This window comes from Streptopelia decaocto, assembly GCF_964273445.1.
Source record: "Streptopelia decaocto genome assembly, contig: HAP1_SCAFFOLD_2250, whole genome shotgun sequence".
Lineage (NCBI taxonomy): Eukaryota > Metazoa > Chordata > Aves > Columbiformes > Columbidae > Streptopelia > Streptopelia decaocto.
Window position 1 is genome coordinate 1 of NW_028115137.1, and position 17651 is coordinate 17651.

At 64.2% G+C, this 17651-nt stretch overlaps 1 protein-coding gene across 1 annotated transcript; it reads left to right on the forward strand.

Moving 5' to 3' along the window:
• The first annotated feature begins 25 nt into the window (after positions 1–25).
• Positions 26–14724, forward strand: CFB (complement factor B). The gene is made up of 16 exons (XM_082077573.1): positions 26–171; positions 1047–1220; positions 2212–2307; positions 3180–3316; positions 4438–4576; positions 5213–5365; positions 6556–6657; positions 7020–7157; positions 7546–7643; positions 8064–8181; positions 8734–8884; positions 9489–9568; positions 11993–12096; positions 13230–13362; positions 14040–14089; positions 14576–14724. The coding sequence occupies exons 2-16, from the start codon at positions 1178–1180 to the stop codon at positions 14717–14719; spliced, it is 1686 nt and encodes a 561-aa protein (XP_081933699.1). The 5' UTR covers positions 26–171; positions 1047–1177; the 3' UTR covers positions 14720–14724.
• Positions 14725–17651: the final 2927 nt, after the last annotated feature.

Below are 17651 nucleotides of genomic sequence, written 5' to 3' on the forward strand. Positions count from 1 at the left end.
TGGAGCTGGAGCACGGGTGGTGGTGGCCGCGGGGGGGGCGGGGCGGGTTCCCCCCCGGCTCCGTCCTCACGTTCGGCTGCTCCGGGGGGTTCACGCTGCGGGGACCCCAGACCCGCGTCTGCGGAAACGGGGGGCGCTGGGGGGGGGCGACCCCCGTGTGCGACGATGGAGGTGAGGGGGGGGGGCCATGGACCCCCATGTCCCCAGAATGTCCCCATAATATGTCCATGTGTCCCCCCATAACCCCCTGTCCCCATGTCCCAGTGACCCCAAATAACCCCCAGGGTCCTAAACCTCCCAGTGACCCCAAATAACCCCCAGGGTCCTAAAGCCCCCTGGTGACCCCAAATAACCCCCATTTTTCCCATATCCCCCCATATCCCCCCATGTCCCCCAATGTCCCCATATCCCCCCAATGTCCCCATTGCCCCCCATATCCCCCCATGTCCCCATATCCCCCCATGTCCCCATATAACCCCATATCCCCCAATGTCCCCATTGCTCCCCATATCCCCCAGTGTCCCCATATCCCCCCATGTCCCCATTGCCCCCCCATCCCCTCATGTCCCCATATCCCCCCATGTCCCCATTTAACCCCATATCCCCCCATGTCCCCATTGCCCCCCCATCCCCTCATGTCCCCATATCCCCCCATGTCCCCAATGTCCCCATATCCCCCCATGTCCCCATATCCCCCCATATCCCCCAATGTCCCCATATCCCCCCATGTCCCCATTGCCCCCCCATCCCCCCATGTCCCCATGTCCCCATATAACCCCATATCCCCCAGTGTCCCCATATCCCCCCATGTCCCCATATCCCCCCATGTCCCCATGTCCCCATATCCCCCCATGTCCCCAATGTCCCCATATCTCCCCATGTCCCCATATAACCCCATATCCCCCCAATGTCCCCATATCCCCCCATGTCCCCATATCCCCCCATGTCCCCATGTCCCCATATAACCCCATATCCCCCCATGTCCCCATATCCTCCCATGTCCCCATTGCCCCCCATGTCCCCATCACCCCGTGTCCCGCCCCCAGCCGGTGACTGCCCCGCCCCCGCCGTGCCCCCCGGCGCCACCAAGGAGGGGACGCGTTACCACGTGGAGTCCGTGGTGCGGTTCCGGTGCCGCGCGGGGCTGCAGCTCGTGGGCTCGGCCGAGCGGCGCTGCATGGAGGGGGGGGCCTGGAGCGGCAGCGAGCCCTGGTGCCGCGGTGCGGATGGGGACAATGGGGACATTGGGGGTGATGGGGACAATGGGGCGATGGGGACATTGGGGGCGATGGGGACATTGGGGGCATTGATGGTGATGGGGACATTGGGGGCAATGGGGGCGTTGGGAGCAATGGGGACGTTGGGACAATGGGGGTGATGGGGACAATGGGACAATGGGGACGTTGGGGGTGATGGGGACAATGGGGACATTGGGGACAATGGGGCATTGGGGACAATGGGGCATTAGGGGTGATGGGGACAATGGGGACAATGGGGCATTGGGGGTGATGGGGGTGATGGGGACATTGGGGGTGATGGGGGCATTGGGGGCAATGGGGACAATGGGGACATTTGGGGTGATGGGGGCAATGGGGGTGATGGGGACATTGGGGGTAATGGGGACGTTGGGGGTGATGGGGACATTGGGGACAATGGGGACATTGGGGGTGATGGGGACATTGGGGATAATGGGGCATTGGGGGTGATGGGGACATTGGGGGCGATGGGGGCATTGGGGTGATGGGGACATTGAGGACATTGAGGGCGATGGGGGCAACGGGGACACTGGGGGCATTGGGGACATTGGGGACAATGGGGGTGATGGGGACAGTGGGGGTGATGGGGACAATGGGGCATTGGGGGTGATGGGGGCGATGGGGGCAGTGGGGACATTGGGGATGATGGGGGTGATGGGGACATTGGGGGCGATGGGGGCATTGGGGTGATGGGGACATTGAGGACATTGAGGGCGATGGGGGCAACGGGGACACTGGGGGTATTGGGGACATTGGGGACAATGGGGGTGATGGGGACATTGGGGGCAATGGGGGCAATGGGGATGTGGGACACGGGAACATGGGGACGTGGGGACACGGGGACATGGGGACATGGGGACACGGGGACACAGGGACATGGGGACACGGGGATGGGGGCCACGGGGCCATGGGGACACGGGGTGAGCTGTGCCCGTGTCCCCCGGTGTCCCCGCAGCCCCCGGAGCGTTCGACACCCCCCAGGAGGTGGCGTCCGCGTTCCTGGCGTCACTGACACAGACGGTGGAGGCGGCCGAGGGCAACGAGACCCACGGTGGGACAGGGGGACATGGGGGGGACACGGGGGGACATGGGGACATGGGGGGGGACATGGGGATGTGGGGTGACAGGAGGGGATAGGGAGACATGGGGGGACATGGGGATGTGACTCATGGTCACTGGGGGGGCTCTAGGACCCTGGGGGTCACTGGGATATGGGGACATGGGGGGTGGCTCAGTGGGTGTCCCTGTGGGTTTGGGGCATCTCTATAGGTCAGGGGTGTCTCTATGGGTCTCTATGGGTCTGGGCGGGTCTCTATAGGTCTCTATGAATCTGGGGGTGTCCCTATGGGTCTCTGTGGGTCTCTATGGGTTTCTATGAGTCTGGGGGTGTCCCTATGGGTCTCTATTGGTCTGGGTGGGTCTCTACGGGTGTCTACGGGTCTGGGGGTGTCCCTATGGGTCTCTATGGGTCTCTACGGGTGTCTACGGGTCTGGGGGTGTCCCTATGGGTCTCTATGGGTGTCTATGGGTCTGGGGGTGTCCCTATGGGTCTCTATGGGTGTCTATGGGTCTGGGGGTGTCCCTGTGGGTCTCTACGGGTGTCTATGGGTCTGGGGGTGTCCCTATGGGTCTCTATGGGTGTCTATGGGTCTGGGGGTGTCCCTATGGGTCTCTACGGGTGTCTATGGGTCTGGGGGTGTCCCTATGGGTCCCTATGGGTCTCTATGGGTGTCTATGGGTCTGGGGGTGTCCCTGTGGGTCTCTACGGGTGTCTATGGGTCTGGGGGTGTCCCTATGGGTCTCTATGGGTGTCTATGGGTCTGGGGGTGTCCCTATGGGTCTCTACGGGTGTCTATGGGTCTGGGGGTGTCCCTATGGGTCCCTATGGGTCTCTATGGGTGTCTATGGGTCTGTGCCCCCCAGGCCCCACAGAAAAGCGCCGCATCCGCCTCAGTCCCGGCGCCGCCCTCAACATCTTCCTGGTGCTCGACGCCTCCCAGAGCATCGGGGCCGAGGACTTTGGGGGGGCCCTGGAGGCGCTGCAGCAGCTGGTGGAGAAGGTGACACCCCCAGACCCCCCCGGGACCCCCTGACCCCCCAGGACCCCCAAATCCCCCCCAAATCCCCCCCAGACCCCCCAGTTTACACAGCACCCAAGTGCAGCCCGGGAGCTGGGACCTGGTGGTTGGGGGGGCCCAAAGGGGGGTCACTGTACCCCAACCCCCCCTGGCACCCCAGAACACCCCCAGGACCCCCCTAGATCCCCCCTGACCCCCATGTCCCCCCCCCATAGCCCCCCGGATCTTCAACTATGGGGTGTCCCCTCACTACAGCATCATCCTATCTGGGTCGTCAACCTGTCCCCTCTGTCCCCAAACTCCCCCAAATCCCCCCCAAATCCCCCCCAATCCCCCCAGACCCCACCCAGGACTCCCCCTGACCCCCATGACCCCTCTAGACCTCCAGGACCCCCCCCCATAGCCCCCCGGATCTTCAACTATGGGGTGTCCCCTCACTACAGCATATCCTATCTGGGTCGTCAACCTGTCCCCTCTCTCCATTCAACCCCCCCCCAAACTCCCCCAAATTGCCCCAAATTCCCTCAAATCCCCCCATCCCCCCCCCAGGACTCCCCATGACCCCTCTAGACCTCCAGGACCCCCCCATAGCCCCTCAGATTGTCAGCTATGGGGTGTCCCCACTACAGCATCATCCTATCTGGGTTGTCAACCTGTCCCTCTGTTCCCCCAAATCCCCCCCAAACTCCACCAAATCCCCCCAGATTCCCCCAGGACCCCCCCCAGAACCCTCCCCAGGACCCCCCTGGACCCCCATGACACCTTTAGACCCCCATAGCCCCCCAGATTTTCAACTATGTGGTGTCCCCCCACTACAGCATCATCCTATCTGGGTCGTCAACCTGTCCCCTTTGTCCTCCCAAATCCCCCCCAAATCCCCCCAAATCCCCCCCAATCCCCCCAAATCTCCCCAGGACCCCCCCAGGTCACCCCCCAGGACCCCCCCAGCCCCCCATAGCCCCCCAGATCTTCAACTATGGGGTGTCCCCTCACTACAGCATCATCCTATCTGGGTCGTCAACCTGTCGCTTTGTTCCCCCAAATCCCCCCCAAACTCCCCCAAATCCCCCCCCAGGACCCCCCTGACCCCCGTGTCCCCCCAGATCGCCAGCTATGGGGTGTCCCCCCACTACGGGATCATCACATTCGGCACCGAGGCGCGGGTGGTGCTGAGCCCCATGGACCCCAGAGCGAGCGATGGGGCCAGGGTGGGGGAGCTGCTGGGGGGGCTCAGCTTCAAAGGTGGGGGGACATGGGGGGGTCCTGGGGGGGGTCTTGGGGGGAATATTGGGGGGCTATGGGGGAACTATGGGGGTGTCCTGGGGGGGGTCTGGGGGGCCTTTTAGGAGGGTTCAGGGGGGCTATAGGGTGGGGTCTGGGGGGGTCATAGGGGCCTGGGGGGTTTGGGGTATCCGGGGCGTGTTGGGGTGTTGAGGGGGATTTTGGGGTGTCCAGGGGGACTTGGGGGGCTCAGGGGGGTTTTGGGGTGTCCATGGGGGGGTTTGGGGGTCCAGAGGGACTTGGGGGGCTCAGGGGAGTTTTGGGGTGTCCAGGGGAGTTTTGAGGTGTCGGGGGGGGGTGTTGTCCAGGGGTTTTTGGGGGCTATGGGGGTTTTTGGGGTGTCGGGGGGGTGGGTTGGGGGGCTCAGGGGGGTGTGGGGTGCCAGGGAGGGTTTGGGGGTGTCCAGGGGGTGTTTTGGGGTGTCGGGGGGTTTTGGGTGTCAGGGGGAGGTTGGGGTGTCCAGGGAGGGTTTGGGGTGCTGGGGGGGGTTGGGGTGTCCGGGGAGGGTTTGGGGGTCCAGGGGGACTTGGGGGGCTCAGGGGGGTTTTGGGGTGTCCGGGGGTGTTTGGGGGTCCCCTGACCCCCCCGCCCCCCCAGACCACGCGGAGAAGCCGGGGACCAACCCCCACTCGGCCCTTCGGGCCGTGTACGAGCAGCTGGTGCAGCAGGAGCGGGCGGAGCAGCTGGGGGGGCTGCACCCCCCCCCGGTCACCAACAGCACCCGCCACGTCATCATCATCGTCACCGACGGTGGGGACCCCCCCGAACCCCCCCAAACCCACCCAGACACCCCAAAACACACCCAGACCCCCCCGGTCACCAACAGCACCCGCCACATCATTGTCATGGTCACCGACGGTGGGGACCCCCCCGGACCCCCAAAACACACCTGAACCCCCCCTGAACCCCAAAACCCACCCAGACCCCCCCGGTCACCAACAGCACCCGCCACGTCATCATCATCGTCACCGACGGTGGGGACCCCCCCGGACACCCCCAAACCCACCCAGACACCCCAAAACACACCCAGACACCCCCAGTCACCAACAGCACCCGCCACGTCATCGTCATCGTCACCAATGGTGGGGACCCCCCTGAACCCCCCCAAACCCACCCAGACACCCCAAAACACACCCAGACCCCCCTGGTCACCAACAGCACCCGCCACGTCATCATCATCGTCACCGACGGTGGGGACCCCCCCGGACCCCCCCCGAACCCCCAAACCCACCCAGACACCCCAAAACACACCCAGACACCCCCAGTCACCAACAGCACCCGCCACGTCATCATCATTGTCACCGATGGTGGGGACCCCCCCGGACTCCCCCAAACCCACCCAGACACCCCAAAACACACCCAGACCCCCCGGTCACCAACAGCACCCGCCACGTCATTGTCACGGTCACTGATGGTGGGGACCCCCCCCAAACCCCCCTGACACCCCCAAACCCACCTGAACCCCCCCTGAACCTCCAAACCCCTCTGAACCCCAAAACCCACCCAGACACCCCCAAACCCACCCAGACCCCCCCGGTCACCAACAGCAGCCACCACGTCATTGTCAAGGTCACTGATGGTGGGGACCCCCCTGGACACCCCCAAACTCACCTGAACCCCGCAGGCACCCCCAGACACCCCCAAATCCACCAGACCCCCCTCTGGTCACCAACACCACCTACCACATCATCATCATCATCACCGACAGTGGGGGCCCCCCCAAACCCCCCTGAATACCCCAAAACACCCCCAGTGTCCCCCAGTTACCCCAGTGCCTCCCAGTGCCCCCCCAGACCCCAAGTACCCTCCCAGTCCCACCCAGTCCATTCCAGTCCATTCCAGTCCCTCCCAGTCCATCCCAGTCCCCCCCCCCAGTCCATCCCAGTCCATCCCAGTCCATCCCAGTATATCCCAGTGCCCTGACCCCCCGTCCCCCCCAGGCCGGGTGAACATGGGGGGGTCCCCAGTTCCCGTCCTGCACCAGATCCGGGAGCTGCTGAGCATCGGGAGGGACCCCCAGAACAGCCGCGAGGACTTCCTGGGTAACTGGGCATACTGGGCATACTGGGAGGAACCGGGGGGTCTGTTGGATTTTGGGGACCCCCTTGACCCCCCTATTTTGGGAATGGGGGGGGTTGGTGAACCCCAAAACCCTCAACCTGTTTGGGGGGGTCTGTTGGATTTTGGGGGTCAAGGGGGTGGTTTTGGGGGGGGTCTATGGGTTTTGGGGACCCCCCTGACCCCCATGTGTATCTGTTTTGGGGGTGGGGGGGCTGGTGAACCCCAAAACCCTCAACATGTTTGGGGGGGATCTGGGGAGTTCTGGGGGTCTCTGGGGGCGCTGGGGATGGTTTGGGGGGGTCTATGGGTTTTGGGGCCCCCCCTGACGCCCCTGCCCCCCCAGACGTGTACGTGTTCGGGGTGGGGGAGCTGGTGCACCCCGAAACCCTCAACGCTTTGGCCTCGCACAAGGACGGGGAGCAGCACGTGTTCCTATTGCGGGGGCTGCCCGACCTGCAGGAGGCGCTGCAGAGCATGATCGGTACGGGGGGGGCACCCCAAAACCCCCCCGAGCCCCCAAAACCCCCCTGGACCCCAAGAACCCCCATAGAGCCCCCGAAACCCCATAGAGTCCATAACCACCCCCAACCTGCAGGAGGCGCTGCAGAGCATGATGGGTATGGGGGGGGGCACCCCAAAACCCCCTGAACCCCCAAAATCAACCCAGGGACCCCAAAATCAGCCCAGACACCCCCAAAACCCCCCACTACCTCCAAATCACCCCAGACCCCCAATAACACTCCAGGGACCCCCAAGATCACCGCAGACACCCCCAAAACCTCCTTGACCCCCCCACCCCGACCCCCAAACCCCCCCAGGGACCCCCAAAACCCCCCTGAACCCCCAAATTTGTGTGTGTCCCCCCCCAGATGAGAGCGACGTGCTGGGGCTGTGCGGGCTGAGCCGGGAGCACAAGAGCGCGGGGGACAGGGACAGGAACCCCTGGATTGTCATTGTCACCGTCACCGTGAGCTGGGGGGACATGGGGGGACGGGGGGACAACGGGGGGACATGGGGGGGATGGGATTTGGGGTCTCTGGGGGGCTCTGGGGCTCACTGGGGGTTATTTGGGGTCACTGGGGGGTTTGGGACCCTGGGGGTTATTTGGGGTCACTGGGGGTTTGGGACCCTGGGGGTTATTTGGGGTCACTGGGGGGTTTAGGACCCTGGGGGTTATTTGGGGTCACTGGGGGGTTTGGGACCCTGGGGGTTATTTGGGGTCACTGGGGGGGTTTGGGACCCTGGGGGTTATTTGGGGTCACTGGGGGTTTGGGACCCTGGGGGTTATTTGGGGTCACTGGGGGGTCTTTAGGACCCTGGGGGTCACTGGAGTCACTGGGGGGGGTCTGGCCCCGCCCCCCCATGTCTGACCCCGCCCCCTTTGCAGCGGCCGGGGCGGGGCCAGGAGCGCTGTGGGGGGGCCCTGGTGTCCCCCCACTTTGTGCTGACGGCGGCTCATTGTTTCACCCCCGACGACCAAGCGGCCTGGATCAGCGTGGACACGGGTGCGGGGGGGCCCGGACGCCTGGGTCCCTTTGGGAGGGGTCCCCCCGGATGCCTGGGTCCCTTTTTGGGGAGCCCCCGGACGCCTGGGTCCCTTGGAGCAGGGGTTTTGGGGGGGGCCCTGGAGGGGTTTGGGGTGACCCTGGATCAGCACGAATGTGGGTGCAGGGGTCCCGGACGCCTGGGTCCCTTTTTGGGTGGGGTGTAGGGTCTCCCGGACACCTGGGTCCCTTTGAGGAAGGGGTCCCCGAACACCTGGGTCCCTTTGGGAGGGGAACCCCCGGATGCCTGGGTCCCTTTGGGGGGGGCCTCCGGACACCTGGGTCCCTTTAGGGGGGTTCCCGGATGCCTGGGTCCCTTTGGGGGGGTCCCCGGATGCCTGGGTCCCTTGGAGCAGGAGTTTTGTGGGGGTTCCCTGGGGGGTTTGGGGGTTCCCTGGGGTTTGGGGGTTCCCTGGGGGGTTTGGGGGTTCCCGGGGGTTTGGGGTTCCCTGGGGTGTTTTGGGGGGTTCCCCGTGTGTTTTGGGGTCCCCTCCCAGCCCCGTGTCCCCCCAGGTCCCCGTGTCCGCCGGGGGGTGTCGGGGCTGTTCGTGCACCCCCAGTTCCAGCTGGGGGGGCGGCGGGACCGGGGGGTCCCCGAGTTCTACGACTACGACGTGGCGCTGGTGCAGCTGCAGGGGGCGCTCGAGCCCGCGGTCGGAGCGCGGTGATTGGCTGGGGCCGGAGGGGGCGGGGCCTGGAAAGGGCGGGGCCTGAGGGGGCGGGGACTTTGGGGCGGGGTGGGGCCGGGAAGGGGCGGGGTGGGGGATGGGGACTTTGGGGGCAGGGCCTGAAAAGGGAGGGGGCGGGGCCTGGAGGGGGCGGGGCCGGGAAGGGGCAGGGGGCGGGGACTTTGGGGGCAGGGCCTGTAAAGGGCGGGGCCTGGAGGGGGCGGGGCTTGGGGTTCAGCCTATGGGATCAGGGGTCTATGGGTCATTCTATGGGTCGGGGAGGCTGGGGGTTATTCTATGGGGTTGGGGGTCAGTCTATAGGGCTGGGACCGGTCTATGGGGTTGGGGGGGGGGTCTATGGGTCATTCTATGGGGCTGGCGGGGGTCTATGGGGCAATGGGGGCTCTGTGGGTCATTCTATGGGTCTGAGGGTCTATGGTTCAGTCTATGGGGCTGGGGGGGGTCTATGGGTCATTCTATGAGGCTGGGGAGCTCTATGGGTCATTCCATGGGTCTGAGGGCTCTATGGGGGGATCTATGGGGCACTGGGGGGGCTCTATGGGTCAATGTGGGGGTCCCTGACCCCCATTTGCCCCCCAGCCCCATTTGTCTCCCCTGCACCAAAGCGGCTTCTCAGGCCCTGCGGCTGCCGGCCCAAGGGAGCAGCTGCGAGGAGCACCGTGAGTGCCGGACACCCAAAATCACCCCAAAAACACCCAAAATCACCCCAAAAACACCCAAAATCACCCCAAAAACACCCCAAAAACACCCAAAATCACCCCGAAACCACCCCGAAACACCCCAAAAACACCCAAAATCACCCCCAAAACACCCCAAATCACCCGCAAAACACCCAAAATCACCCCAAAACACGCAAAATCACCCCAAAAACACCCTGAAACACCCCGAAACCACCCCGAAACACCCCAAAAAACCCCAAAACACCCCGAAACCACCCCGAAACACCTCAAAAACACCCAAAATCACCCCAAAACACCCCAAAAACACCCAAAATCACCCCGAAACCACCCCGAAACACCCCAAAAACACCCAAAATCACCCCAAAAACACCCCAAAAACACCCCCAAACACCCCAAATCACCCCAAATCACCCCCAAAACACCCAAAAAACACCCTGAAACACCCCAAACACACCCAAAAAACACCCCAAATCACCCAAAAAACACCCCGAAACACCCCGAAACACCCCAAAACCACCCAAAACACCCCAAAACCACCCCAAATCACCCCCAAAACACCCAAAAAACACCCTGAAACACCCTGAAACACCCCGAAACACCCCAAAACCACCCAAAATCACCCCAAATCACCCCCAAAACACCCTGAAACACCCCAAAAACACCCAAAATCACCCTGAAACACCCTGAAACACCCCGAAACACCCCAAAACCACCCAAAATCACCCCAAATCACCCCCAAAACACCCTGAAACACCCCAAAACACCCAAAATCACCCTGAAACACCCCAAAAACACCCAAAACACCCCGAAAGCACCCCAAAAACACCCCAAATCACCCCCAAAACACCCAAAAAACACCCTGAAACACCCTGAAACACCCCGAAACACCCCAAAAACACCCCAAAACCACCCAAAATCACCCCAAATCACCCCCAAAACACCCTGAAACACCCCAAAAACACCCAAAATCACCCCAAAAACACCCTGAAACACCCCAAACACCCAAAATCACCCTGAAACACCCCAAAAACACCCAAAATCACCCCAAAAACACCCCAAAACACCCCAAAAAACCCCCAAACACCCAAAAAACACCCTGAAACACCCTGAAACACCCTGAAACACCCCAAAAACACCCCAAAAACACCCCAAATCACCCCCAAAACACCCTGAAACACCCCAAAACCACCCAAAATCACCCCAAATCACCCCCAAAACACCCTGAAACACCCCAAAACCACCCAAAATCACCCCAAAAACACCCTGAAACACCCCAAAACACCCCCAAAACACCCAAAATCACCCTGAAACACCCCAAAACCACCCAAAATCACCCCCAAACCACCCCAAAACACCCCCAAAAAACCCCCAAACACCCCAAAATAACCCTGAAACACCCCAAAACACCCCCAAAACACCCAAAATCACCCTGAAACACCCCAAAACCACCCAAAATCACCCCCAAACCACCCCAAAACACCCCAAAAAAACCCCAAACACCCCAAAATAACCCTGAAACACCCCAAAATAACCCCCCAAAATACCGGGAGGGACTGGGAATGGTGGGGGTCACTGGCGTCATTGGGGTCACTGGTGACACTGGGGTCACTGGTGGGGGGGTCACTGGTGGGGGTTACAGGGTCACTGGTGGGGGTCACTGGTGGGGGTCACTGGGGTCACTGGGTCACCGGTGGGGGTCACTGGTGGGGGTCACCGGGGTCACTTGTGGGGGGTCATTGGAGTCACTGTGGTCACCGGTGGGGGGTCGCTGGGTCACCAGTGGGGGTCCCGGGGTCACTGGGTCACTGGTGGGGGTCCCAGGGTCACGGGGTCACTGGTGGGGGTCCCAGGGTCCCGGGGTCACTGTTGGGGTCCCCAGGGTCCTGGGGTCACTGGTGGGGGTCCCCAGGGTCACTGGGTCACTGGTGGGGGTCCCAGGGTCCCGGGGTCACTGTTGGGGGTCCCAGGGTCACGGGGTCACAGTTGGGGGTCCCAGGGTCCCAGGGTCACTGTTGGGGGTCCCAGGGTCCCGGGGTCACTGTTGGGGTCCCCAGGGTCACTGGGTCACTGGTGGGGGTCCCCAGGGTCCCGGGGTCACTGTTGGGGGTCCCAGGGTCCCGGGGTCACTGGTGGGGGTCCCAGGGTCCTGGGGTCACTGTTGGGGGTCCCAGGGTCCCGGGGTCACTGTTGGGGGTCCCAGGGTCACTGGGTCACTGTTGGGGGTCCCAGGGTCCCGGGGTCACAGTTGGGGGTCCCAGGGTCCCGGGGTCACTGGTGGGGGTCCCAGGGTCCCGGGGTCACAGTTGGGGGTCCCAGGGTCCCGGGGTCACTGGTGGGGGTCCCAGGGTCACTGGGTCACTGGTGGGGGTCCCAGGGTCCCGGGGTCACTGGTGGGGTCCCCAGGGCGCCTCCTGCTGCCCCCCAAGACCCTGGAGGCGTTTTTCGTGTCCCCCCGGGGCCCCTCGGAGCTGCAGCGGCGCCACATCCGCATCAAGCTGGGGGACCAGGTGCGGCCGTCTGTCCGTCCGCCCCCGTGTCCGTCTGTCCCCCCCGTGTCCCCATCCACCCCCTGTGTCCGTCTGTCCCCCCCGTGTCCCCATCCACCCCCTGTGTCCGTCTGTCCCCCCCCATGTCCCCATCCACCCCCCGTGTCCGTCTGTCCCCCCCGCGTCCCCATCCACCCCCTGTGTCCGTCTGTCCCTCCACTTTGTGTCCCCATCCACCCCCTGTGTCCGTCTGTCCTCCCTCTGTCTGTCCCCCCCCGTCCGTCTGTCCCCGCATGTCCATCTGTCCTCTCCCTGTATCTGTCCGTCCCCACAATGTCCCCATACCCCCCCCGTGTCCGTGTGTCCCCCCCGTGTCCGTCTGTCCCCTCCCCATGTTTGCCTGTCCCCCCACTTTGTGTCCCCACCGACCCCCCATGTCTGTCTGTCCTCCCCGTGTCCGTCTGTCCCCCCCACATCCATCTGTCCCTGCACTTTGTGTCCCCATCCACCCTGTGTCCGTGTGTCCCCCCACATCCATCTGTCCCCTCCCCATGTCCCCATCTACCCCCTGTGTCCATGTGTCCCCCCATGTCTGTCTGTCCCTCCCCATGTCCCCATCTACCCCCTGTGTCCGTGTGTCCCCCCATGTCCGTCTGTCCCTCCCCATGTCCCCATCTACCCCCTGTGTCCGTGTGTCCCCCCATGTCCATCTGTCCCTCCCCATGTCCCCATCTACCCCCTGTGTCCGTGTGTCCCCCCATGTCCGTCTGTCCCTCCCCATGTCCCCATCTACCCCCTGTGTCCATGTGTCCTCACCATGTCCATCTGTCCCCCCCATGTCCCCATCTACCCCCCGTGTCCATGTGTCCCCCCATGTCTATCTGTCCCCCCACATCCATCTGTCCCCTGCTACGTCCCCATCCACTCCATGTGTCCATCTGTGCCCCCCCGTGTCCGTCTGTCCCCCCCCGCATCCATCTGTCCCCACACTTTGTGTCCCCATCCCCCCGTGTCAATCTGTCCCCCCCATGTTCGTCTGTTCCCCCCTGTGTCTGTCTGCTCCTGACCCCCCATGACCCCGTCTCCCCCTCCCCACCCGTGACCTTGACCCGCCCGTGACCTTGACCTTGACCCGGCCGTGCCCTCTGCCCCAGCGGGGTCCCTGCGAGGCCGACGCCCTCCGCGCCCCCCCCTACGCCAACGTCAGCGCCCTGGACGACGTGGTGACCCCCCGGTTCCTGTGCTCGGGGGGCAGCGAGCCCCAGGTGGACCCCAACGCCTGCCGCGGTCAGTATAAACCAGTATAGACCAGTACAAACCAGTATAGACCAGTACAGACCAGTATAAACCAGTATAGACCAGCATGGGACAGGGAACCCCCCCCAGTGCCTCCCCAGGGCCCCAGGTGGACCCCAATGCCTGCCACGGTCAGTATAAACCAGTATAGACCAGTACAAACCAGTATAGACCAGTACAGACCAGTATAGACCAGTATAGACCAGCATGGGACAGGGAACCCCCCCAGTGCCTCCCCAGGGCCCCAGGTGGACCCCAACGCCTGCCGCGGTCAGTCCCAGTTCAAACCAGTATAGACCAGTATAGACCAGTATAAACCAGTATAGACTGGTATAGACCAGTACAGACCCGTATGGGCCAGGGAACCCCCCCAGTGCCTCCCCAGGGCCCCAGGTGGACCCCAACGCCTGCCACGGTCAATACCAGTTCAAACCAGTATAAGCCAGTATAGACCAGTATAAACCAGTATAGACCAGTATAGACCAGTACAGACCAGTATGGGCCAGGGAACCCCCCCCAGTGCCTCCCCAGGGCTTCAGGTGGACCCCAACGCCTGCTGTGGTCAGTCCCAGTATAAACCAGTATAGACCAGTATGGGCCAGGGCACCCCCAGGGATCCTCCAGAACACTCCAGTACAGACCAGTTAATCCCAGTTCCCCCTCCACAGGTGACTCTGGGGGTCCCGTCATTGTCACCAGGGGGAAGCGGCACTTCCAGGTCACTGGGGACACTGGGAGGGACTGGGAATGGGTGGGGGGGCACTGGGGTCACTGGGGGACATTGGGGACACTGGGGGGCACTGGGGATACTGGGAGGGCCTGGGGGGAACTAGGAATGTTGAGGTGCACTGGGGGGCACTGGGAGGGACTGCGAATGGTGGGGGGACACTGGGGGGCACTGTGAGGGACTGGGAATGGTGGGGGGGCACTGGGGACACTGGGAGGGACTGGGAATGGTGGAGGGGGGCACTGGGGGACATCGGGGGGCACTGGGGACACTGGGGGGGCACTGGGGATACTGGGAGGGACTGGGAATGGTGGAGGGGGGGAATGGGGGACATTGGGGGGCACTGGGGACACTGGGGACACTGGGAAGGACTAGGAATGGTGGGGGGGGCACTGGGGACACTGGGGACACTGGGGGGGCCTGGGGGGCACTGGGGGGGGCACTGGGTGGTTTTGGGGTGACCGTGGCCCCCGGCAGGTGGGCGTGATCAGTTTCGGGGTGCTGGACGTTTGTCGCCATCCCCGCGCCCCCAACTTCGCCCGCGACTTCCACATCAACGTGTTCGAGGTGCTGCCCTGGCTGCGGGGGCACCTGGGGGGGGACATCGACTTCCTGCCCTGAGGGGACACCGGGGACATGGGGGACAATGGGACATCGGGGGACAACGGGGAACAGTGGGGATGTGAGGGACACGGGGACATTGGGGGACATTAGGGGACAATGGGGGACAATGGGGATGTGGGGGACACGAGGACATCGGGGGACAATGGGGATGTGGGGACATTGGGGGACAATGGGGATGTGGGGGACAGGGGGACATTAGGGGACATGGGGACATCAGAGGACAATGGGGATGTGGGGGACATGGGGACATCAGGGGACAATGTGGGGGACACAAGGACATTGGGGGACAATGGGGATGTGGGGGACAATGGGGACATCAGGGGGACAATGGAGATGTGGGGGACATGGGGACATTGGGGGACAATGGGGATGTGGGGGACAATGGGGATGTGGTGGACATGGGGACATTAGGGGACATGGGGACATCAGGGGGACAATGGAGATGTGGGGGACATGGCGACATTGGGGGACAATGGGGATGTGGGGGACACGGGGACACTGGGGGACAATGGGGATGTGGGGGACACGGGGACACTGGGGGACAATGGGGGACTTCGGGGGACAACGGGGATGTGGGGACAAGACTCAGGGTGACTGAGGGGGCTCTAGGACCCTGGGGGTCACTGTGACATGGGTGGACATGGGGACAATGGGGCCTTGGGGGGACATGGGGGGACATTGGGGGAATCGGGGGGGTCTGGGCGGGGCCTTTTTGCCCCGTTCCGTGTGCCGGGTTCGTTAAACTGTTAATTAATTAAACCCGATTTGCTGAGAGACCCCGCCCGGGGCTGTTCTATGGGTGGATGGTCGTTTCCTGCGTGTGCAAACGCGTGTGCAACGCGCTCCCTCCCGCGTGCCCGGCACACGCGTGTGCAGCACACGCGTGTCACACGCGTGGCCGGGGACACGCACACACACGACGAACGCGGCTGAGCCGGCGGGCGCAGGGACCGCGCAGACACCCAGCACAAGCCCCGCCCACAAGCCTCCCCATTCAAGCCCCGCCCAACCCGCCAATCAGGTCCCGCCGCTCCGCGGGGCCCCGCCTCCCACCCCGGAGGCCACGCCCACCGCGCCCTGTGTATTAACCCCAGCGCGCACACACGGCGGGGGGGGCGCCAACATTTTGGGGGTGCCCCCCCCCAATTGGGACTCCCAAACGGACCCAGGCGTCCGGGCTGCCCCCCCCCGACAAGCAGCAGGTGTGGGGGGGGCATAATGAGGTTTATTCACTGTCCCCCCCCATAGCGTGGGGTTGGGGGGGTTTTGGGGGGGGGTCGGTCTCACCTGCCCCCCGTGCCCCCCCCGCCCCCCGTGGCCCCCCCTTGGCCCCCCCCCGCGTCGGGGGCTCCGGACATCATGAGGAAGAGGCCGATGGGGATGATGTACATCCACTGCGGGACATAGAGGGGGGGTCACCCCAAATCTGCCATGGGGACCCCCCCAGGACCCCCAAAGCCACCCCAGGGACCCCCCCCCGTGACCCCCAAAATCCACCCCGGAGCCCCCCTCCCCCCCATGACACCCCCCCCAAATACTCCCCAGGGACCCCCCCCCCGTGGAAAACTGGGGGGGCTGTGAGGTTTGGGGGAATTTGGGGGGGGGCGGGGGGGGGCAAGAGGAATTTTGGGGACCCCAAGGGTTGCGGGGGGGGGGGAATTTGGTGTGTTTTGGGGGTCTGGGGGGAGTTGGGGAGCCTGGGAGGGTTTTGGGGACCCTGGGGGGGCGGGTATGGGGGGGTTTTGGGGGCCCTGGGGGGGTTCTGGGGGTCGGGGGGGTTGGAGCATTTGGGGGGGACCCCAAGAGGGGGCTCTGGGGGGTTGTTGGGGGGGGCACAGGGGGGTTGGGAGTTTGGGGGAGCACGGGGGGATTGGGGGGGGTTTGGGGGCCCTGGGGGGGTTTTGGGGACCCCAGGGGATCTGGGGGGGGTTGCAGCATTTGGGGGGACCCCAAGAGGGGGCTCTGGGGGTTGCTTGGGGAGCACAGGGGGGTTGGGAGTTCGGGGGAGCATGGGGGGATTTGGGGGGTTTTGGGGGCCCTGGGGGGGTTTGGGGGCCCTGGGGGGGTCTGAGGGGTTTTGGGGGCCCCGGGGGGGTTTTGGGGTACCCACGTATCTGGCGAAGAAGGAGCGCTGCTCGGGGGGGTTGTTTGGGGGGTTGGGGGGGTTTTGGGGTACAGGACGGGGTTTTGGGGGCCCCAGGGGTGGGTGTGGGGGGGTTTTGGGGTACAGGGGGGGTTTTGGGGTACAGGGGGGTTTTGGGGTACCCACGTATCTGGCGAAGAAGGAGCGCTGCTCGGGGGGGTTGTTTGGGGGGTTGGGGGGGTTTTGGGGTACAGGGGGGTTTCGGGGTACCCACGTATCTGGCGAAGAAGGAGCGCTGCTCGGGGGGGTTGTTTGGGGGGTTGGGGGGGTTTTGGGGTGCAGGGGGTTTTGGGGGCCCCGGGGGTGGGTGTGGGGGGGTTTTGGGGTACAGGGGGGTTTCGGGGTACCCACGTATCTGGCGAAGAAGGAGCGCTGCTCGGGGGGGTTGCGCCCCCGCTGCGCCTGCTCCTGCTCCAGGTGCCGGATGAACGCGGCCGTTTCGGGGCTGGGGGGGGGCCCGGGGAGGGGGGGCGGGTCAGGGACCCCCCCCCAAAAACCTGCCCCTCCCCCTCCATGGGGTCCCCCCCCGCGCCCCAACCCAGAGATGGAAACAGCCCCCAAATGTCACCACCCCCCCCCCAACCAGCACTCATGGGACCCCCCAAAACTCCACACCCCCCCCAGCACCCATGGGACACCCAAAAATTCACACGCACCCCCCAGTGTCCCCATGTCCCCAAGTGTCCCTGTGTCCCCAGAGTGTCCCCTGTGTCCCCCAAGTGTCCCCCTGTTCCCTGTGTCCCCATGTCCCCAGAGTGTCCCCAAGTCCCCAGTGTGTCCCAGTGT